Here is a 23,591-nt window from a genome sequence, read left to right as displayed (position 1 = left end):
CTATGTTACTGTATTTTCAGGGAAGCCTGAGGGAGAAAATAGCATATGCTGAAAAGAATTCCTTTTCATGAACTATATGGTAAAAATTACTCTGCAAGAACCCCCTTTCATGGCAACTGATCAGTGGGGTGCAGACAGGGAGGAGGGGGAAGATGTGAGCCTCAGTAGCTGATTAAATACATGGCTTCTCATTTTTAGCATCATGGACTTCAGCTATAGTATCTATGACACCAATGTACAAAAACCCAACAAACCCCAAGCAAGGGAAAAACCAAATCCTTTTCTACAGGTAATAAAAGTACTGGCTGGTGCAGATCACCGACTTTCAACACTCTTAACAAGCTGTCTGTATGGAGTAGCTCTTTGCTCCTACCAATATAACATGTAAAAGGCTGAAGAGGAAACAAAAGTTAAACCAAACCATTTAAAAATACAGTACTGTGACAGATTTTATTTCATTTTTCTCAGTACTACATGCTTACTACCACTAGGAACAGACATGCCTTTTTTTGCTTTTTTCTTTCTTTAAACCTATATTAAATGTTGACCTAAAGCTTGCTGTGCCTTGGAAATCTGGCTCAGGAGTTAACTGAATGAATTTTTATTTAAATAGATAAGCACTTAGTTTTGAAAATGAGACAAATACAGGTGAACAGGAAAATTAAATTACAAATTCAGTTCATACAAATATCTCTTATTCTAAGCACTAAATTGTGTTACGCTGAGACCTTAAAAAATTCTTAAAATACTTATGAAACATTATTTACAAATTATATAAATAAATCCTAGGTCACTTTTAAATTAACCAATACAACAGAAAAGTCACCTTTTTGTACTGCGTGTACTAAAAATGTTCTTGTTTATTGATCATAACCCAGTTTGCAGTATAAAACGTTTGTTCACTTACATCAAAATGGGTTCAAATAGAAGGAAGGAAGGTATTGGTTTCAAAAGAAAACAAAACAATATTATAAATGCTTAAAATCAATGAGTCTTCGTAATGTTCTTTTCTGCACAGTCTGCAGTCATTTTTAGAAGTCCCTTCTACAGTATTTGTCTTGTGAACAGGTCATCTCAAAATAGCAGAGACATAGTTTTAGCAAAGGGAAAATACTCAGGACATTGGTCACACTTCACAAAGACTTTTCACCAGGAGGGAGAGGACAGAGAATGGAATGTCAGTGGCCAGCACAAGCCTTTACAACATTTAACTTAAAAGGCAGCATTTATAGAACTAATAACAGACTATACACATCCTGCACTAAACAGCAATCAAAAGGACTGGAAAATATACATTTAGGAAAACAAGAGACCAATGGTTTTTCCATTACCTTTGATAAAATTAATGCTTTTCTCTTTGTCTTTTGTTTTAAAACCAGCATCGACACCACCAACTACAACTACTTTTTCCATTAACATAATATATGCCAGATAATTACCGCATGTGAAAAATGTACAATAAAAGGAGAGAAACCACTGAATTTCCTATGCAGACACATGAAAATATAAAGCCATACAGATTCCAAAGTGCCATGAATACTAAATTCAAGTGATGATGGTTTATAGCATGTAGGAAAGAAACTAAACGAAACTTGCTCTACGGGTTGCTGAGCCCTTCAGGTGTATCTTCAGTTTCCCCTTTGGCTGCTTTGGTGAGAATTTCCATCCATTTCATCTGCAGTTCTTCATCTTCCGCACTGAAATACAGAGTTTGCTGGGACTGGCAAAGCTTAAAGATATGCTTTACTTCAAACTTCTCACCAGAACCTGGTAAACTGACTTCATATCCAGGCAGAGGAATAGGACGTGGGCTCCGTCCATCCTAAAGAAGAGAACAAATGTAAAAACTCAGCAACAAATGGTACTTAGGAAACGGGAGGAGCGGAGGTCTGCTGTGGAGGAATGAAAGATTCCCTCCCAGTGGGATTAATGAAAAGCCTATTTCGAACAGTTCCAAGCTCGCTCTGCAGTAGTAAAATGTGGCTGGAGATGCATTACACCGCACTCGGGGTTCAGTCACCAGGCACAGCCTCGGGCGCAGCAGCTACACCACAGCTCCCCCGGCACCGGCGCATCCCAGGGTGTGCTGCCAGCTGACACACCACCCCCCTGCCCTGGCCCGTGCCAGCGCCTGCAGAGCCAGCACACACACACCTCAACCAGCACAAGAATGCAGTTCCAGAGCCATGTACGGTCAGTTCCTCAGCCAGGACTGTAGCACACAACACAGAGAAGAGGCTATATTGACTGCTTACCTTCGAACAACAAAAGGCAAAGAGTTACTGGTGCTCTATTCTTATTTAACAAGGTCCCTTTCACAGCAAGAATATGGATCCAGCAGTGGCATGGCTGGGGCTTTTCCTCATACAATTTCACAGACAACGCACACTGTCTTTTACAAAAAAACCCTTTTGCATTAGGTACAGGCAATTGGACCCAGCTGAGGACAGGTCAGCGTGGTCCCTTTTGAACTTCAAGGGACATTTGTAGGACTGGTTAAAAGGAGACAAACAAGCAGAGTGGGGCACTGAGAGGCATAAATACAACCACCAAGGAAGAGACTGAAATAAAAGAAAATTTCAGCTTTTAAATGAGTTGGTGAATCTTCTCAAAAAGGTCTTGGGTTAATTATGCTGCTTTTCAGAGCGGTCAGGGGAGTTGGAGCTCAGATTCTTGAACATCCTTTCAAGGCTAAATTAACTCAAAGACCTAAGGAGCAATACAGGTATCCAACAGTCAGATCTTGAGCACCAACCAACTCTTCTAAGCTCTCAGGAAAGGTGTACTTCAGCAAGGCAAGACTATGGCATCATAGAGCAACTCATTTCAACTGATGCCAGCAAAGGTTCCCAAACTGAGGTATAAACCACACAAGCATCAAGTATCTGTAAGAAGCTGTTGCCTCTTGTAGCAGCTACTTCTGTAGCAGCCTCATACCAAAGCTAACAAGGTATCCCACAAAGAGGTGGCAAAGTTGTTCTTTTGTCACCCCATATGGAATGCAGATGACTTGGTAAATCTGGAAGGGGACCACGGCTCTGAAAATCAATGGCAAACAAAAAAAGAAAAACTTCTTTTTGATAATCCTCAGACCGAAGTAATTCAAGTTTCAGAACTGCTCCCATCAGTGCAAACACATACATTAACCAAAGGGAAAAAACTACACAGTAAAACATGTGTCTACACACTATTAAATCAATACAGGCTTCCTTCTTGCTGTTATGCAAAAATGCCAGATCCCATCTCTTGAAGACCAAGCACTATTCAAGGAGATTCACTGCAGCTTTAGGTCAAACACTGAAGAATTCAGTTCCTATTTGAGCATAAGCAGTTGTCTTACAAGCAGCATACAATCTCTAGATTCTGACACCACAGCCATCAGTATGAACAGAGAGGTCTGCACATGCAGGGGTTCAAACAGACCTGCAAATGTGGCAGTGCTAAAGCAAAGCAGCATGGGACTCATGAACACAAAATGCACAAGAGCACATGCAAGCTCAACCATGCCTGCTTCACTGAACTTGGTTTAGGAAAACAGGCACTAGGACTTGCCACATGTAAAGCTGGAGGTTGTCCATGACAATGGAAAATGATATTGTTTGTAGCCAAGAAGTGCAGTGTAAGAGCAAACTGATGTTTGAACTGTACATGTTACACCTACCCAACATGTGCAGACACAGGCAAATTAAGCAGCCTGCCTTTGGTCTTGCTTCCTCCCTTTTCTTAATATGATGCCTTTGCGACTTTCTGTGTACCTGCCTGATCCAAAAGGAAGGGATTTCAATTATCTCTGCACAGCTGCGCTACTGACAGATAAAGGCGAAGCACAGCCCCACACCACACACTCAGACCAGATCTCAGCACCATGAGCATCTCTGGATTCCCTCTATTCCACTGAGTCCTTCCCCTCCTACCTGGAGGCCAGCAAATACAGGGGTTATTCTGCACACACAAGGAATTCAGGACCTACACAGAGAGACAAACTTCACATTCCATTTTAAGAGTACTGGATTTGGCTGGTTTAATTGTGGCGTTTTGTTACTTTTTTTTTTATATATTTGTATATGCAATATACTAGGGTTGTATGGTATCAGTATCCTGTCAAACCAAAACCCCCAGTCCTGAGGAGAGCTTTGCTTTAGCGTTGATTTCATTCCTTTTCCTGAGATAGTGGGTGACATACAAAAATCTACTGGATGTGGAACACTGTCAGTAATCACAAGCATTGTGCACTCATCATGACTCTAAGCAGTGACATATAATGGGTTATTTATCTAGATAATCACAGCAGCATTTATTTATTGCTCTATTATAGCCATTACAACACACATAGAGGCAGTTCTATTTCATGCCCCCCTCAATACAGACATGCCTCCTGCGCTGCACAACTCTCTGCAGCATATGAGCTCTCTCACACAAATACACTGAACAAGTTACCCACTGATGGACCATCCTCCCCTCCTACTTTTGAGAAGGCTTAGAAAATCCCTGTTCTTTTTATCCAAATACCACTCTACACACTTACGATCTAATTCCAACTTCAGACACATGTGATACAATGTTCACCTTAGAAAAGATATTTTGGAAGGTCGCTAGTCCCTAGCCTGACATCAAACTCACTGAAGAGACCATGAAAAACCACTGGATTTAACAGTTATCGATGAGGAACCATCAAATTGACAGCACCATGATGGAGAGGCAGATTTCACAAGGTAGTTAGGAGGGCACCAGAGGTGCTAAAGACAGGCAGGCTTCAGAGGTAGCTCAAGGGGAAGCTTTGGGCAGCAGATCCTAACAAGGCCAGCAGTGCCTAAGTATCAGAAACTCCACAGGTCTAGTTTACCTAGATACTGGCAATAGCAAAATCAGGTGTGAGCAACCTGGTCTAGCGCAAGGTGTCCCTGCCCATGGCAGGGGCGTGGAACTGGTCGAGATTTAAGGTCCAGCCTGAACCTGTCTGTGGTTTTGTGATACAATGGTGTGCCAAGATGCAAAGCTCTGCAGGATACTGAAAAAGGTGAGGCTGAGTTTTGCACAGGTCCAATGAAAGCTTCACCTAAACAGGGTCAACAAACAAGCCCCAAAAATACTTCTCTAAACCCTTCAGCTCAACTTCAATTTCAGCTACTCCCATATTTTCTAAGAGTAAATCACATCTACATGATTAACAAAAGATATTTCTTCAGAAAGCAGTTTTCTCTTGGATCCAACCTGGTGACTATTACATACACTAGCTCTCATTAGTACAGACTTACTCTCCGTATTTCTCCAAAATTCATTGCTTTTCTAGCTATCTGGGACTCCCTAATTCTTCATTTCTTCATCAGGTGTAGGTTAATGCCAGAGCTGTGGTGGCAGCTGCACACTTTACAAGTCCAGTGGGGCAGAAGCTCCAGGTTCTCTCCAAGCCTCCTTCCAGAGCTCTTCGAAAGACAGACCAATGTCTGTAACAACCCTGATCATTAAGCTTGAGGTGGTCTTTGCTTATAAGCAAACTTCTATAATTCTACTCCAACATTTAAAATCCAGCTGCATAAGCTCTGTTTAGACTGGGGACAGATAAAATTGGTATGATTTCCATACCTAAATAAGCTGTGAATTTTATCCTTATTGCCTTACAGAAGACTTACTTGAACTATGAATGCTCAGCAGATTAATTAATTCTGCTGGAACAAGGATCTAAAGCAGAAGAGCAGTTTTCTTGCTATTTTAAAGCCTGTGAGTTGCATTTTCCTCTGTGTATCTTCAGTGTGAGGGCTGGGAGTGCAGAGGACAAATGCTGTCAGCGCTTTTACTGCATCAGAAGCTCCAGATTCACTTTGGTTTACTCCTTCCTCCCAGGAAGCAGCTATTCTTTCTGTTGTTTTGAAGAGCAGCCCCCCAACTTCCCAACTCCTGCAGCCATGCTTCACTTGGCCTGTGTTTGAAGACCTTTAATACCATTTTTGGCAACATTATTCCCAAGAAGCCCGTATTCTTTGGGCACTGAAACTTTTATGCTTATTTGCAGGCCTGAAGAGGTTTGTGAGATGCTTTGAGGTGGTTTTACAAAATAAAACAATGCCTGGGTAAGTAACATTCAAGCACGTGAGTGTTTCCTGCTGACTGCAGACACAGCCACCAGGAAAGAAGCTCTAGAAGATATTTTTCTCAGGATTCTAGTGTATACCCTGTAAACATTAACTTGGGTTAATTATTAACTTGGGTTAATACCAAAGAATGTGATTTGCTTTGTAATTTTTTCCTTCAGGTGGATGCAAATGGAAAAAAGTATACGAGTGGGAATAGTAAGCCCTTAAAGAAGGAATTCATTTTTGTTCCTTATAGTCTCAGCCTACAACTGCTGATTCCTGATAGTAAATCTTGGCTTAGTTATTGATAAATCAACCTTGTCCTGTATGCTTTTTTCCCTGCTTTACTGGGAGATTTATCTCACACCTAAAACAGTTGAGGACACTACCCACTAAATCTGACTGTCATAAAATTAACTATCAGTGTCAAAGGCACCCTTTCCCCATAAGAAATAGGACCTTACTAATAATATCAACAGAGGCTCAAGATTAAATTTGGCAGGACATGGAACAAAAAATGTAGTATCTGAAGCACAGAAGCTCCTACAGCTTCCAACCCTGACTTCTTACAACTGTCAGGAGGGTGTCTGGAGAACTGAGCATCATTCTGCTCTGCATTAAATGCAGCTGATGTATATCCCATGGGTTATAATTTGTACTGTCCTGCAACAATTGATTGGGCACTAGGAGAAATTATCTTCCAAGGTCAAACCATGTAAGAGATGTTTCTTCCTCTCATTTCCTCCTTCCAGTCATCTCTTAGATGACATACATTGCTCCTGAGTGAGGAAGCCCAAAAATTTAAGACTTCTTCCCTCTAATCCCACTCACCTTCCTCAAGCTTGCCTCTGTGTGAGACACTCTGTCTTGATATGTATGGGATATAGGGCTTCTGCTGGTCTGTTGCTGAGACACAGCTTTCACATCACTTGAAAAGTTTTCCAGCAAAGCCATTCTCTTTGCTTTGTTTTTTAAACCTTTTTTCCTTTCTCCAGACTCTGACTCCAGAGAGATCTGAAGATTGGGTTTGATGCATTCATCTCAGTGCTCTGTCTGAAGCCCTTTGCTTCTTCAACTGGTAATTTCAGTCACGCATCTCCTGTTTAGTAGGAGAGAAGCCAGGCAGCCCATTGCCTGCAGGATGAATTGGAAGCTTACCCAGTGTAGGGTGTGAATCCCAGACAAAGCCAAGTGGGCTGTGTCTGGAGCTCCACATTTAAGCTTTGAGATTCTTCAAGCACTATACATAAAATATCACACATGCTTATTTAAAACCAGAGGTGCTCTTGCTGACAAGCAGCAAAACTAGCGCACTTTTAAAGATGTGTTCTTCTTGCTGAATATTTGCTACAGGGTAAGCTTTACTCTGAATACCTGTATAAAATAATGAGTAATATTTAGCTCCCAGACTGTTCCTTGCTACAGCCATTCAAACTGATGCTAACAAAAAATAAACCCTTCACATCATGACTACTTCAGCAGATTAGGCTGAATTCGGACCTGTTTCTTCTTCCATGCCACCTAGGAGATGAAACAAAGCTCTATATAAAAGTGTCAAACACCAAAACCGAACTTGGGTATGGTATTCAGCACTGTCTTTCTTTACCTTCAGCACTAAGGAAGCATGACTGATATTTCTATTTTGGATAGTCTGTCTTGGATACAGATATTTCTATCCCTTGACTTTCATCACACACAAATGCTAGTTAGCTTCAACAACACACTTTAAAAAAACCCAGAATCCACTCATTACAGGGATTATTTCAAGTAAAGATAAAATTCCATGATGCTCTGACAAGAAGCTTTACCAAATACAGTCCATTTTTGAGGCCGAACAACATCTACATTTCCAGGAAACCTTCCACCCTCTTAACCTTGAACTAGGTTTAAAAAAAACAGAAAAGCTTGAACCAGTAATTGCAATATTCAGACTGCTTTGCAGCTCTATACATCTTACCAGGCAGGGCTTTCCCTAATAAAACCTTTGAACACACCTGTCAGAAACCTCTAAAATGCCCAAAACACAACCACATTAACCTTATTTTGTCCTTTTTGGTTAAAAACTTGAGAAGAAAAGCAATGAGCTTAAACATTTGCTCATACCATATCAGCAGTAGCTACAGATAGCAAAGATCTGAAATCTCTGAGGCTTTGTGCCATATATTCTGAATACCATGTTCATTTTTGTTGTTGAAACCAAGCCAAACCCTTTGATCTATTTCCCAGTGTGACATATTTAAACTTAATGCTTTTTTCTTTTTGCTCTGTGTTATCCACGAATGCCATTTTACCTGACTACTCCCTTGCAGATACAGAACAAGAGGTTCAGTCTTGGGGATAGTCACCCACATTTTGTACCAAGTCTTCCCTTTTTCAAGGAACTGGAGGTAGCTGCTGAAGAGGCTGTTTTCAGCTGCCAAGATGCTTTGCTTCTGGAGGAAAGGGAAAAAAAAAGAGAAAAAAAAGAGAAAAGAAGAGAGCTGTTTGTTTCTATTGATGCTTATGTGGGCAAAATGCTTCAAGAATTAAGTATAAAGCATACTTAATTTAAGTTGTTCAGAATCAAATACTACTGTAGGGCAAATGCTGGATAGCATATAAATGAATACAAGCTTAATCATTATTATATACTACTGAGAAACTGCACAATTCCATGTAATAGAGGCAGATGCTGAACTAGTGTTCCCGGAGGACACGAAGTCCAATTCCACCTCCACCAAGTACACGGAGAATGGTGATGAAGATGATGCAGCTACTTTCTTGATTAGCAAAGTAGGCTGGGGGGATGAATTCATACTAATGAAAAAGGTGTATTAACAGATACTGTTGTGCTTGGATGCAGAGAGACGGGAGCCAAATCAGAGCACTAGGGCAAAGGGAGACTGAAAGAGATTTTTGCCTTCTGACAGGAAGAAAAACAGAATTCCTGCTCACATTAGACTTTGCACAGACATCTCCTGGGGATTCCTGGCATCTGATAATAACATCTGTAAAGTGGCAATCTCCTCAGCTGCCATTAAGCTTGTTAAGAAAGTTTAATGTAAACAGGACTGAAAGGAAAAGTCTGTCTCTGATCTTTCTTTTTTATACACCCACTTTCTTACATTTTATCTGCTCCTTTGAAGATTGAGCAGAAGGCTAGAAGCCTCAGCATATGACAGCAAAATTACTCTTTTCCTTGGGTTTTTACAACATTTTGCTATAATTTGCTTTCTAGAGTCAAGCCAGAGGTTATATTTCCCTGGTTTGCTTTTTGGGTTTTCAGGTTAACAGAGCTCTTGGCTGGGTTAGCTGCAGGTTTTCATTTTTCAGGCAAACAGCTCTGTTGAAACAGTGCTATAAAGTTTATCAGGAGATACCACAGACTATAGTATGAGCATATTAAGTGCTCATCATCTATAGGCATAGCTTATGTATCTGTATATAATGCAGTATATATCTGAAGTTTTTAATGGATCCAGAATCTCATCAGTGCTCTGCAGACACAGCAGTTCAGGAAAGGGCAATGCACATTTGTAACTCTACCCCACTTGGTACTCCTGAGTTTCTGGAAGTGTTTGAGTACAAAATACCTGAGCAGCAGGATTCACTCTGGTGTAATTTTACCTGTATAGGTATATTTAGTAGCCTGGAAAGAAATATGACATGCTGGGAAGCAGTGGGGCAGGGTCTAAGAAGACTATTTGAGAAAGCATTTACAACAGGAGCTCTGGATATGCACTGGCAGGTTTCCATTTCCTGCTCAGTCTAGCTATATTCCATGTAGTTTGGTTCTCCTAAGGAATATAACAGTCTAGGAGCAGTGTAATGGCTCTGAGGGGTGGCTTCAAGAAAGATGTTTTTCAAGATAAGATGTTTTTCAGTATAGGCTGCAACTGTTCCCCAGTTCTCCATGCAGTGCTCAAAGCAGGATGGTGCACGTCACTGCATCAGCGGGAATGATGGTTTGCAATGAATTTAAATTCTCAATGTGTCAGTGTCTCTTTCATGAGCCCAATGTCCACTTCCAATTCAGATGAATGTCCTCTTTTATACACACAGTGATTTCTGGCTATATTTCATAGGTAAAATAAAAACCTTTTTCTTAAGGTGGCCCATGAAAAGCACGGCATGTAATAGTACTCACAGCTCTGCTTTTAGTCTAAAATGGGCAGTTGTTGTGGGTGAGGATAAAACAAAGCAGTTTGCCAACACGTTTCTGTTCTTGTAAAAAATACAGGTAGGATGTGCTGCTACCATGGTGTAAAGCTTGGTGACATCTGTGGCAATTGTGAGCAGTAGTTCACATAGTATATAATTTGTGGAAGTCACATCTTGCAGGAAAGAGTCTGCATTATAGCACATTTGAGAAAGTTTCAGCAAATCCTGATGGTCTTTCAGAAGGATGCCATGCTTTTACGTAAGCAACTAAGGCAAAATTCATTTCAATGAGATTCTGACAGGATGCAAAATAAGGAGTGCAAAAGTAGATGGAGTTAAAAGTGAAAAAAAAACAAGCCTTATTTTGCCAACAGTTACTGAGTACAACTTAGGATTTGAAATGTACCATAAGAAAAAAAAAGCCAGAAGTTTTTCCTCTTACTTTTTTCACTTTGAAATCTGAAGCTCAGCTGCACCACCTGTCTGCAGCCCCCTGTAATCAGCATCCTCTGATGGACTAGCCATTTGCAAACAGCAGTCAGGCTGCGTCACATTCAATGTAACTTAGAGACTAAAGGGTCAAATACCATGGTGGGGGAAAAAAGATAATCAAACAACTTTATTTCAAACAAGACTCAAGCAGCTGGCACACCCTAAGTTTCTTAGCTAAAATTCTGTACCTCTGCAGCTAGTCTTTTCTTGTGTTCTCCCACTGCTTCCACTCCAGGGCTGCAAGGGCTTGCTGGTAACTGCAGAAAACACTCTTTACACACTCGATTATGACGGCTGTTATCTGCAAGTGGTTTAAACTCAGAGCATTTTGCGCAGATCACCTGCATCAGAAAGATGGTGCTCTATTATGAATCATCAAAACACAAAGAAAGTGATTTGCAGAACGGTTGTCGTTAAAGCAAAATCCAGAAACATAATGTAAGCGTAAGAGAAATCAATTGAACATTTACTTTATTTACCTCCATTAATAATTAATGGTTTTGTGATCCCATGCTGTGTACCAATATATCTAACTAAAGAAAACACATGCCTTTTGGGAAATACTTTATGATTAACACCATGCAAGTTTGTTTTTCTTTTCCTATAAGCCTTCAGGAGTCCAAAAGGGCTTAGGCTGACAAAGGAATTTGTGCTTTTGAATGCCAATCATCCAATGGTCTAGGAAGGACTGATTCTGAGAGTAAAGGTGGCTGACACTTCACAAATCAACTTCTTTAATTTGAATGCCATTGACACATCACTAGACATGGCACAACCAACCACTGTTTAACAGCAGATTATTAATAATGCAATTCTTGTTATCTCTCTGGCCATGGTGGAAGCTAATATTTGCAACGCAACATTTTAAACCTCCATAAATGTATTTCGTGATTTTAGTAATCATTAATAAAAAAACCCAAGAAGGTTGAAAATCCTACCCCCAGTGCAAAAAGTGTCTCCTCCACAGCAATTTTATTCCAATTGCTGGAACTGAGGTTTCTTTAAAGATCATAATTACACACTTAGGTGTCTCTCTTCAGCTGAAAATTTTTCTGCAGTTCAAATGAATAATGGCATTTAAGTAACACTATTCTGTAGTAGTTACATTAGAAACACTGAACTGTACAACTGAAGTCATGGTAGGCAGGTTTCAAGTCACATTTACAGCAATCAATCTCATTTTGGCTGTGGTGATCTGCAGACAAAACTCCCCAGGAATTAAGCTGTCAGTGAATGGAACTGGGGAAGGATGGCCAAGTGCCTTCAGTAATCTGGCTTTGAATCTCCAGGACTGTTTTCTTTATGACTTTTCAAGCAGGACAAAACAACTTTGCACAAGCAATTCTTGACAACTCTGCTTCAGGGGAAGAGGAACCCATCTATCTTTAATATTGTATGTTCACTGTTCATCCTAGAAAGAGCTGCTTTATGAAGTGAGGCTTTCGGGGGGCCATTCTGTTTCTGCACACGAAGTATAGGGGACAGCTCCCTCCCCATATATGGACATCCCCAGGGAGCACTACCTGTCCTGTTATCCACAGAGGCACTATATTTGCCTTTAAACCAGCAAAGACTATGCCCCTTATCCCAGAATTTTGCTCTTTTTTTCCCCAGATTCCAGGGAGTAAAGCAAGTGGAAAGATCTGCTGTCAATGACCTGCCACAAACCAGAACATCTTTTAGTTCCTGCACTGGAAAACATTAACAAATTTCTTCAACAGTCTTAGCAGAAGAATCTAAAGAGCTTAGTGCATCCTGATACTTACTGCCCCACACTGCTTACAGTGGTGCCGCCTTTTAGTGATGGAGTTGAAGCTTTCACTGCAGCTCTTGCAAGCCTGTTTCTCCTTGTCTCGCTTGGATTTGGAAGATTTCCTACAGGAATCACTCTGAAATGAAAAGTACAATTCTGTGACTTTTTTCTTTTCCTTTTAAAGACTGCAAATTAACTCACACCTTTTTAGGAAAGAATTCCCATCAACTCCTGATGGTGTATGGTGGGTGGATGGCCCAGCCACTGGGTGGTTCTGGGGTGGCATTATGTGATCTCAGTTACTAAAGCCAGCTCCCCACGTCCCTCTCTGCCCGCCTGTGCCCTTCCTGCCACTGAGTGAATTCATCTCACTGCCCTCTGGTAAGGAGGAAGAGGAACTGGCAACCTGATCTGGTTGAAGATGTCCCTGCTTATTGCAGGGGCACTGGACTGGATGAACTTTGAAGGTCCCTTCCAACCCAAACTATTCTGTGATTCTATGTGGGCTTCTCAGGAGAAGCTTTCCTTCCAGAACTCACCTCTTCCCCCCGCCACCACAACATGACTTGGTTAAGCGAGGTAAATGCTGTTGACCTAGTGAGTGTGTTGTACTCTTCTGTTCATGGGGAGGAAATGTGAAGTTTTTGGGGAAAATGGCTTGACAAGAAGTGAACGGTGCTGAGAGTGGATTCCTGCACCATCTGACTTCAAATGCTGAAATAAGGAGTTTCTTTAGGCTCTCTCCAGGCCCATGATGAAATATAAAGCTACTTAGGACAACATGGACACCGTATAAGGGACCTACTATCAACTGCTCTGGGCAGCAGACACTTTCTAGCATCTGTCTAGATAGCCAAGCAAGTTCAGCCTCTTAAGCTAAGCACCTAAGCCAGTACACAAAGTCACTCAGAGAATCACACAGTGTTTTTGGTTGAAAGGGCCCTTAAAGCTCCTCCAGCTCCAACCCCTGCCAGAGGCAGGGACCCCTTCCACTGGAGCAGCTTGCTCCAAGCCCCTGTGTCCAACCTGGCCTTGAACACTGCCAGGGATGGGGCAGCCACAGCTTCTCTGGGCACCCTGTGCCAGCGCCTCAGCACCCTCACAGGGAAGAGCTTCTGCCTAAGAGCTCAGCTCAGTCTCCCCTCTGGCAGGTTCAAGCCATTCCCCTTGGCCTGTCCCTACAGGCCCTTGTCCCAAGCCCCTCTCCAGGTTTCCTGCAGCCCCTTTAGGCACTGGAGCTGCTCTCAGGTCTCCCCTTCAGGAGCCTTCTCTTGTCCAGGCTGACCCAGCCCAGCTCTCTCAGCCTGGCTCCAGAGCAGAGGTGTAATTAAACTCAATCGTACGATTTTCTGATAAACTGAAGACCATGAACATCACAATGTGCAGTTCACAAAAATACAGTTTCACAGAAAACTTCAACCAGACTGCCTGTTTTTTCTCTTTTGTTAAATAAATAAGTATCATTCCTCCTTCCTAATCAGGATGGTTGTGTGCAAGGGAACAGGAAGCCCAAGGCACCTCCAGCCAGGTAGTGTCTGCTTGGAGACACATGCCCCAAGGATCTGCCTGCATCATGTTCCCCTGGCCCAACTCCTTCATGAGAAGAGGTTTGGTAAACTTCATCTTTGCTTGCTTGGCACGCTCATTTAACACACTACTGGGAGAAGAAACATTTCTCTAAGTTAAAAGAAAAGAGATATTTTACAGTTTTTCTGAAGATCAACCAGCTGAGGACAGGCCCTTTGTTACACAGATTCTGGACTCCTTGACAACCCCCCTTTCCCTCTAAAGTACTAGCACATACTATGTCACAGCTTAAATCCACTTGAGAGAGAACAATTCACTCAACAAATTTCCCCTTCTTCAAAGCTTTTCTTTAACACAGGATGTGGGCATGTGGGGGTGTGAGGAAAGGCAGCAGCAATTAAACTGAGCAGAGGTTGGTGGCACCAGCATTAGGGCAACCTTGACACTCACTCTAAACTCTCACCTCAGTGGTTACAACTAACCTGCAGCAGTCACTAGAACATGTTTTCAGGACAATTAGGAAAAATAAAATATCAGTTTTAAAAGCTGACACCTCAATCCCATCTTTCAGACTCCCTAGGTACAGAGGAAAGTTCACTGTTTTTCAGCAGAGCTGCTGAAAGCACCCTGGCTTGTAATGGCATTACACACCAAACCCACACTAATTACTTCTAATTGGATTGTCTCTTTTAATTTTCATTATCCTTTCTATAGCTGCAATAGCAATGCTTCAAACTTGTATACAAATACATAGAATACACTGGAATCCAGCCTGGGAAAGCACAGCCAGAAGGATTTGTTCATTCAGGAAAATCACCACAGCCCCATACACCCACACGCTAACTGCTCAGCAAACCAGAATTCCTGCAAATCTGAGCCTTCCCCCCCAAAAAGCGGAGTGCAGAATTTCACTTTTCTTGTGAAGAATCAGATGTGACCTGTCCCACTGGAATTACACTAACTGAACAATGGCTCGGATGAATCACCGGCACAAATGTTCCTGTCAGGATTGAACAGATTCCTCCAAAGCAGGCATGTATTGCCTTAATAGGCAATTTGAAAAGCTTTTACTGATCAGCAACCTACAGAGTAACTTTGTTATTTATATCATATATATAGGCTAAAGTCAGCCATTTCTCACTCTGATTTTTATACTAATGCTATTAATTGTTTTAGAAGACTGATTTTCCTTCCACTGGCTAGGGATGGGTTCCTCTTCAGTTCTTAGATCAGAGCATTTCCTCACTGGTCAACCTATTTTTTTCTCTCCTTACTAGAATTTGCATATAGCACAACAAGTCATTTAATTCTGATGGTAACATCATCACTAGTGTTACTGGAATGGCAAGGGAGTAAATGAAGGTACCATTTAGCTTTGTGAGATGTGACTGGAAGATAATGCTGGTAAATGCTAAACAAAACCATTTTTTTTTTTGCTTTCAATTGATACCTACATGTGCCTGCACAGGAAAAATACTGAAGTTCCTCTAACATGAACTGAATGTACTGCTTCATGTAGAAATTGGTTAATTTTTTGTACTTCAACAGGAATATCCATCATCACCCACATGCATGTTTCTATAACACAGGTAAGACTCCAGTTGAACACTTCCTCTAATGGATCTCGTATTTGACTTTCTCCTCAATGTGAAACAGCCTAGACAGTGTTCACTGGCAGAAATACACAACCCAAATATTTAACAAAGGAAAGATAGCAGAAAGGATATTATATTGGTCAAGATTTGTTATGAGTTACATATGAGCTTTTCTTTCAGAGCACTGTATTTTAACTTGTGCTGTAGCATACAATAAGCGTTTAATACTAACTTCATTAATCAAAAAAGGCACTGTATAAAGAGGCCTTTAGCATTTGATGAATACCAGAAATGTTTCATAACATTTCTCAACATTATGAGAATACAGTGAGAACACAAGAGTTTGAAACACTGCTATTGCAGCTGTAGAAAAGATAATGAAAACATATTTTCTTTATTACTTGGCAAATTCCAATGAGCAATTACATAAGAATGACTTACTCAGTATTATATTATTTAACTGTTGACACTGGGAAAGAATTAAGCAGTCCTTAGCTTTCCATCCCTATGAAACCATGGGATCCTGCTGCACAGGCAGCCGCCTAATCCCACCCAGCAGTGGCTCAGGTTGACCTTGCCACATACTCTACCTATCAAAGAGAGGCTTTTGTAGAAAACAAGGACATGCATTGTCATTTACAAACTTTGCTCATCAAAGACAAATGTAGCAGTCACTCGGCATCTGGGTCCTTTATTACACAAGCTACAGTATTTACTGTTGATGTATGTTAAGACAGAAGTACAAAGCTGCCCTATCTTCAACTATCTTAATAATCATGCACTTGAATCTTTCTTCCTGTACCCAGCTCTGTTTTGAACCTGGTGAACCTGACACGACAAAACGCTTGCATAAAATCAAGTTCAGAGGCAGAATCGCAGAATCTACAATAACTTCTTTCAGACTGGGTTGTTTTGACCACTATTGTGCTTTTACCCTACAGTGTATTTAACTCTCTAAATCTTGACAGTTTCCTCCAACTTTAAAATTTTGGTGGAAGAAGTGTATAGACCTCAATGAGAGGTACAACTCCAACCTAGACCTAAGTGACTGCAAGGTGAAGGCCTGTGCTTGGCCTGCTCAATGAACCACTGGAGCCTTCATTTGCTTCTGAAAAGGGGGGAGGAAACACTGAAGGGCTGGAAGAAAAAGCACAGTGGGCTCAGGAGACTGTTGTTCTGTGGTTTATGACTTGCTTTATATTTCATCCTGTCTGGAACAGGAAGTAGAAATGAGGCCTCGATGCTGTATACACAATACAGACACACTGAGAGACACTTCCATAGGCAGATGCATGAGAAACAAAGGCATTTCAAATACTTTCTTCTCATTATCCTTATACTGCTGTGTAGTTTCCATTTACAAATTATGTATTTGGAGACACCTGCAATGGGGCAGAAAATCACCAGAAATCAAAGAACCACAGAATAGTTTGTGTTGGAAGGGCCCTTAAAGCTCCTCCAGCTCCAACCCCTGCCACGGGCAGGGACCCCTTCCACTGGAGCAGCTTGCTCCAAGCCCCTGTGTCCAACCTGGCCTTGAACACTGCCAGGGATGGGGCAGCCACAGCTTCTCTGGGCACCCTGTGCCAGCGCCTCAGCACCCTCACAGGGAAGAGCTTCTGCCTAAGAGCTCATCTCAATCTCCCCTCTGGCAGGTTCAAGCCATTCCCCTTGGCCTGTCCCTACAGGCCCTTGTCCCAAGCCCCTCTCCAGGTTTCCTGCAGCCCCTTCAGGCACTGGAGCTGCTCTAAGGTCTCCCCTTCAGGAGCCTTCTCTTGTCCAGGCTGCCCCAGCCCAGCTCTCTCAGCCTGGCTCCAGAGCAGAGCTGCTCCAGCCCTCGCAGCATCTCCATGGCCTCCTCTGGCCTCTCTCCAACAGCTCCACGTCCCTCTGGTGCTGCTGCCCCAGAGCTGGATCAGGGCTGCAGGGGGGGTCTCCCCAGAGCACAGCAGAGGGGCAGGATCCCCTCCCTGAGCTGCTGCTCACACGCTGGGGGTGCAGCCCAGCACACGGGGGTGTGGGGGTGTTCTGGGCTCAAGCGCACACTGAAGCTGGGTCATGGGGAGCTTCCTGTCAATCAGCACCCCCAAGTGCTCCTCAGGGCTGCTATCAGTCCAGCCCCCACCCAACATGTGCTTGTGCTTGACACTGCCCTGACCTAAGGGCAGGATCCTGCAGTTGACCTTGTTGAACTCCATGAGGTTTGCATGCTGCCACCTCTCCAGCCTGTCCAGGTGCCTCTGGATCCCATCCCTTCCCTCCAAGGTGTCGACCGCACCACATAGCTTGGTGTCTTTGGCAAAGTTGCTGAAGGTGCTCGATCCCACTGTCCATGTTGAACAGCACCGGTCCCTGAGAAACTCCATTCATCACTGATCTCCACTTGGACATCGAGCTGATAATAACAGCCCTTTCAGTGTGACCAACTTAAGGGGAACAGAGGGCCCCATATGCCTGCCTGATCAGACTCACTGCTGCCTTCCTGAGGCCAGAATGAGGGATGTCACCAGAAAACTCACTCATCTGGTACAGCCCTGTGGCTACTATCCTTTATTAGTCTTCTAGGTGAGCACTGAAGAAATCTCTTCAAGAGGCCTGAGGAGACTCAAGAAGGACTTCAGGGCATTGGGGGGTGACTGGTTCAGGATTCGGGAGCCCAAGTAGTATTCTTGTCCCTCATGCCAGTCACAATGATAACGGTTACCTCAGAAAAATCAGATTAATTAGTTCCTGGCTCCGTGACTGGTGTCAGCACTAGAATTTGCTGGTTTTTGACCATGGGTCAGTTTAGGCAGCACCAGGCCTGCCAGTGGCAGATGGGCTATGCCTGTCCTAAAGGGGGAAAAGGATTCTAGCCCAAGAGCTAGCAGGGCTCATAGAGACGGCTTTAAACTAGGTTTGAAGGGGAAGAGGATAACACCAGGCTCTCTAGAAATGAGCCAAGGGTAGCGTGCTGCTGCTGCAGTCCAGATACATGGGGCAACTTAAATGCATTTATGACAATGCCCGCAGCATGGACAACAAACAGGAGGAACTGGAAGCCATTGTGCTTCCAGGGAAATCATGACATAATCACCATCACAGAAATGTGGTGGGATGTTTCACATGATTGGAGTGCTGCAATGGATGGCTACAGGATCTTCAGAAGGGATAGGGTGGGGTTGCATTGTATGGTAGGGAGTGCATCGACTGCCTTGAACTCAATGTTGTGAGTGAGAAGGCTGAATGTTTGTGGGTGAAGATCGGGGGAAGGCCAACCAAGCTGGTATCCTGGTAGGAATCTGTTATAGACCACCCAGCCAGGATGAAGCTGTGGATGAAGCGTTCTTCAAACAACTGGGGGAAGTTTCACCATTGCTTGCCCTTGTTCTCGTGGGGGACTTCAACCTACCAGATGTCTGCTGGAAGTACAACACAGAAGAGAAGAAACAATCCAGGAGGTTCTTGGAGGGTGTGGAAGATAAATTCCTGACCAAGCTGGCAGTGAGCCAACCAGGGGATATGCCTGGCTAGGTTTGCTGTTGGCAAACAGAGAAGGACTGGTGGGTGAAGTGATGGTTGGGGGACATCTTGGGCAAAGTGATCACAAAATGACTGAATTTTCAATCCTTGGAGAAGTCCGGAAGACGGTTAGCAAAATCTCCACCTTACACTTCCGGAAGGCTGACTTCAGCCTGTTTATGATGTTGGTTTGCAGAATTCCCTCAAAAGCATTACTGAAGGACAAACGGGTCCAGGAAGGTTGGACACTCTTCAAGAATGAAATCCTTAAGGCGCAGGAGCAGGCGGTATCCATGTGCTGAAAATCAAACTGGTGGTAAAGACCAGCAGGGTTGAACAGGGAGATAGTGCTGGAACTCAGGAAAAGACAATTTATTACCTGTGGAAGAAGGGACTGTTACCCCATGAAAAGTATAAGGATGTTGTTAGGTTATGTCGACAGAAAGTCAAAGGCACAGATGGAAATACATATGGCCACTGCCATAAAAGATAATAAAAAGTATTTTTCCAAATATATTAGCAATAACAGGAGGGCCAAGGAAAACCTTCATCCTCTCTGGATTCTAGGGAAAGCTTAGTGACTGAGGATGACGAAAAGGCTGAGATACATAACGCTGCCTTCACCTCAGTCTTTAAGAGTCACACCAGCCATCCCCAGGGTACTCAGTACCCTGATTTGTATGGCAGAGATGGGGAGCTGACTGAAGTCCCCATAATTGAGGAAGAAATGGTTAGCAACCTCCTGCTCCACTTAGATGTGCACAAGTTTATGGGACATAATGGTTTCCACCCAAGAGTGCTGAAAGGGCTGGCAGAGGAGCTTTCTAAGCCACCCTCAGTCATCTATCAGCCATCCTGGTCTAGTGGGCAGGTCCCAGAGTACCTTCTACGATAAGGTGACCTGCCTGGTTGATGAGGGAAAGGCTATAAACATTCTGTATTTGGGTTTAAGCATCTGACACTGTCTCACACAGTTTGCTCCTGGACAAATGGAGGACATTGCCTATGGCCTGGACAGGAGGATTCTTCACTGGATTGGAAACTGGCTGGATGGCCAAGTCCAAAGAGTGGTGGTGAATGGTGTCACATCTAGTTGGTGACCAGTCACTAGCGGTGTTCCTCAGGGCTCAGTTAGGGCCTTTGTTTTTTAATACCTTCACTGATGATCTGGATGAGGGGATCAAGGGCATCCTCTGTATATTTGGAAACGACACCAAGTTGGGTGGGAGCGTTGATCTGCTGGAGGGTAGGGAGCTCTGCAGGGGGATATGGATAGGCTGGACCCATGGGATGAGGTTCAACAAGGTAAAGTGCCGGGCCCTGCACTTGGGCCACAACAACCCCCTGCAATGCTCCAGGCTTGGGAAGAGTGGCTGGAAACTGCTCATGGAAAAGGACCTGGGGGTGCTGATTGACAGAGCCAAACATGAGCAGCTTGTGCCCAGGCAGCCAAGAAGCCACCAGCATCCTGGCCTGGATCAGCACCAGTGTGGCAGCAGGGCCAGGGCAGGGATTGTGCCCCTGCACACTGGTGAGGCTGCATCTCGAACCCTGTGTCCAGTTCTGGGCCCCTCACTACAAGAGAGACACTGAAGTACTGGAGCAGGGCCAGAGAAGGGCAATGGAGCTGGTGAAGGTTCTGGAGAATAAATACAATGAAGAATGGCTGAAGGACCTGGGGAGGTTTAGTTCTAGGTTGTTTAGAAGAGAGGGCTCAAGGGGACCTTATCACTCTCCACAACTACCTGACAGGAGGTTGTAGTTAGGTGGGGTCAGTCTCTTCTCCAAAGGAACAATGGACAGGAGGAAACGGCCTTAAGCTGTGCCAGGGAAGGTTTAGACTGGAGATTAGGAACAATTTCTTCACCAAAATGGTGACCAGGCATTGGAACAGGCTGCCCAAGAAAGTGTTACCGGCCCTGGAAGTGTTCAAAACCCATGTAGATGAGGCCCTCAGGGATATGGTTTAGTGGTGGTCTTGGCACGCCTGGGGTAATGGCTGGACTTGATGATCTTAAAGGTCTTTTCCAACCTGGTTGATTCTATGATTTTACCAAGCCAATTCCTTATACACTGAGTGGTCCTTCTGTTAAATCTGTGCCTCTCCAGTTTAGAGACAAGGATGTTGTAAGGGACAATGTCAAATGGTTTGTACAAGTCCAGGTAGATGACATCAGTTGCTCTACCTTTACCCACCAACGCCATAGCCACATCATAGAAAGCCACCAAATATCTCAGGCACTATTTGCCCTTAGTGAAGCCATGTTGGCTGTCACCAACCACCCCATTATTGTCCATGTGCCTTAGCACAGCTTCCAGGAGGATCTGCTCTATGATGTTACCAGGCGCTGAGGTGAGACTGACCAGCCTGTATTTCCCCACCTCCTCCTTTTCTCCTTTTTTAAGAATGGGGCTTATATTTCCCCTTTTCCAGTCAGCAAGAACTTCACCCATCTGCCACGACTTCTCAAATATGATGGAAAATGGCTTGGCAAATATATCTGTGGGTTCTGAAGGCACTGCACCTCATCAGGTCCCATGCACTTGTGCACCTTCAGGTTTCTTAGATGTTCTCTCTGATCATCTACAGTGGACAGTTTCTTATTCTCCCAGTCCCGGCCTTTGCCTTCTACAACTTGCTTGATGAGGCTTGAGCTCTTGCTGGTGAAAACTGAGGCAAATTCATCGAATACCTCGGCCTTCTCCATGTCCCAGGTCTCCCATTTCCTTCCAGAAGGGGCCCACATTTTCCCTTGTCTTCCTTTTGTTACTAACGTACCAGATAGAGGCTTTTCTTGTTGCCCTTGATGTCCCTGGCCATATTTCATTTTATCAGGGCTTCTACTTTCCTAACCTAATCTCTGGCTCCCCAACAATTTCTCTGTATTCCTTCCAGGCTATTTGCCCTTGCTTCCACCCTCTATAGGCTTCAGTGAAATGCTGATCATATGTGAGAAATTAAATTATATAGTCTATTTTGTACTTTGTAATGCAGCAAAATTGTTTAGTATGTTTCTCTATTTCCCAATGTCATACATGCAATGTTACATGCAAGACAATCTTCCCCTGGCTTGTACCTTCCTCATGCAGGCAGAAGGTTGAGCAAAAGTTGTTCTAGCAGTGCAGTGCAGCAAACAGGGACCACAGTGCAGCAGAGCAAGCAGACTACACTTCCTGCAGCACGTTTCCACTGTCTGGTTGTGCTAACCTGCAACACTAATGAAACCCCTGCAGACTCTTTACCAGATTCAGCAGAACCACAGGAAAGAGATGTTAGTTTGCTGACCACCACCACCACCAAGTGGTTTGCATGTGGAAGTCGTCCAGCATAGAATGTACTCATTCTCATGCCCTCACTGAGATTTTTCTAAAGGGATGTCATCATTAAAGATTAGTTTCTAAAGCTGTAAGTAACATCTGAATCCATTACTCATGCTGATGTTATACATTTGCTACAATACAGCAGAATGAGATCCCAGAATCAACACTACAAAATTTGTGACGTTTTCAGCTGTGTTTTTTGATGAACTCCATTTTTAGTTTTACCTCAGGAATTCTTTATCAAAAATAGGCAACTTATGTAAAATCACTTCCTGTATCAGATACACTGCGCAACTGCTTATAATCAACTGCAAAGATCTATTTTTTAAGATTTTATTACAACTAGAATTAACATTTCCCTAAGAAACTTGAGACTAAAAAGGATTTTTCTGTTTGTTTTTAAATACTCTCAATCAGTAGCTAGCTCATTGGGGCATCTGTAACTCAATGAACAGGGGCACTAATCACAAAACTGACTACAAATAAAAAAAATGCTTAGGGCAAAGATGATGTGTGAACAAACAGTAAACAGCAAGGAGCACGCTAATTATAAACACTTATTTTTAATAAGCCAGAGATCTGGAGGAGTCTGCTGAGTGGCTCCTTTGTTACTAAAAACATCATGCTAATACTATATATCCTGTGGTATGTCTCCACAGATAAGGGGCTTTTGGGTTATTGCTTCTTCTTTTGGAGATTTTTTTTCAGTAAACTTATCTGACCCTAATGCATTTCCTGAAAATCTGTTGTTCTCAGAAGACATTTTAGAAGGGAGAGATATGAACACTAAAAGATAGACCTTATCAGGACTCAAAACCTCTGGCTTGACTCAGCAGCAGTCACAGGCATTGTACAGAGCAAAATGAAAGAATACCTTTAAAAGCATCTTTTGCTTTTGCAGCAGGCAATCACTTACAGGCCAGAGGTGTATGAAAGTACTATAATCTCCCCCTCTGTATTGGCAGAAACATGTAAAGCACACTATGAAAGAAGCGTTAATCAAAATCCAGTTCTAGAGATGAGATCCCAAGTTACACAATATGACAGCATTAAGCAGGCAGGTTTCCTCGCCTCTCCTTGCCCACCCTCCCACCAGCATTCCCTGGAGTTCCGTATCAGAATTTAAAATCAAACAAACACAAACCACAACAGAAACCCCCAACACTACAAAAGTACCAATTGGCTTTCCTC

General features: G+C 43.2%; 1 protein-coding gene across 10 annotated transcripts in view; it reads right to left on the bottom strand.

Moving 5' to 3' along the window:
• Window positions 1-431: 431 nt before the first annotated feature.
• FGD3 (FYVE, RhoGEF and PH domain containing 3) overlaps window positions 432-23,591 on the bottom strand; it is a 120,430-nt gene continuing 97,270 nt past the window's right edge. For 7 of the 10 annotated variants that reach the window (XM_062619603.1, XM_062619599.1, XM_062619604.1 and 4 more), the window contains 4 exons: window positions 12,470-12,592; window positions 10,892-11,044; window positions 8,363-8,503; window positions 432-1,822 (listed from right to left, as the gene is read on the bottom strand). In XM_062619603.1, the coding sequence (XP_062475587.1) occupies window positions 1,598-1,822; window positions 8,363-8,503; window positions 10,892-11,044; window positions 12,470-12,592 (642 nt within the window). In that variant the 3' untranslated portion in view covers window positions 432-1,597. Of the gene's footprint in view, window positions 1,823-2,154; window positions 2,256-3,661; window positions 3,760-8,362; window positions 8,504-10,891; window positions 11,045-12,469; window positions 12,593-23,591 lie in introns of all 10 variants that reach the window. The other 3 variants (XM_062619602.1, XR_009965024.1, XM_062619600.1) reach the window with 3 other exon arrangements.

Source organism: Pezoporus occidentalis, unplaced genomic scaffold (assembly GCF_034315485.1).
Source record: "Pezoporus occidentalis ecotype Australia unplaced genomic scaffold, CSIRO_AGI_Poc_V1 ctg212, whole genome shotgun sequence".
Classification (NCBI taxonomy): Eukaryota; Metazoa; Chordata; class Aves; order Psittaciformes; family Psittacidae; genus Pezoporus; species Pezoporus occidentalis.
This window is presented reverse-complemented; position numbering and strand designations above follow the sequence as displayed.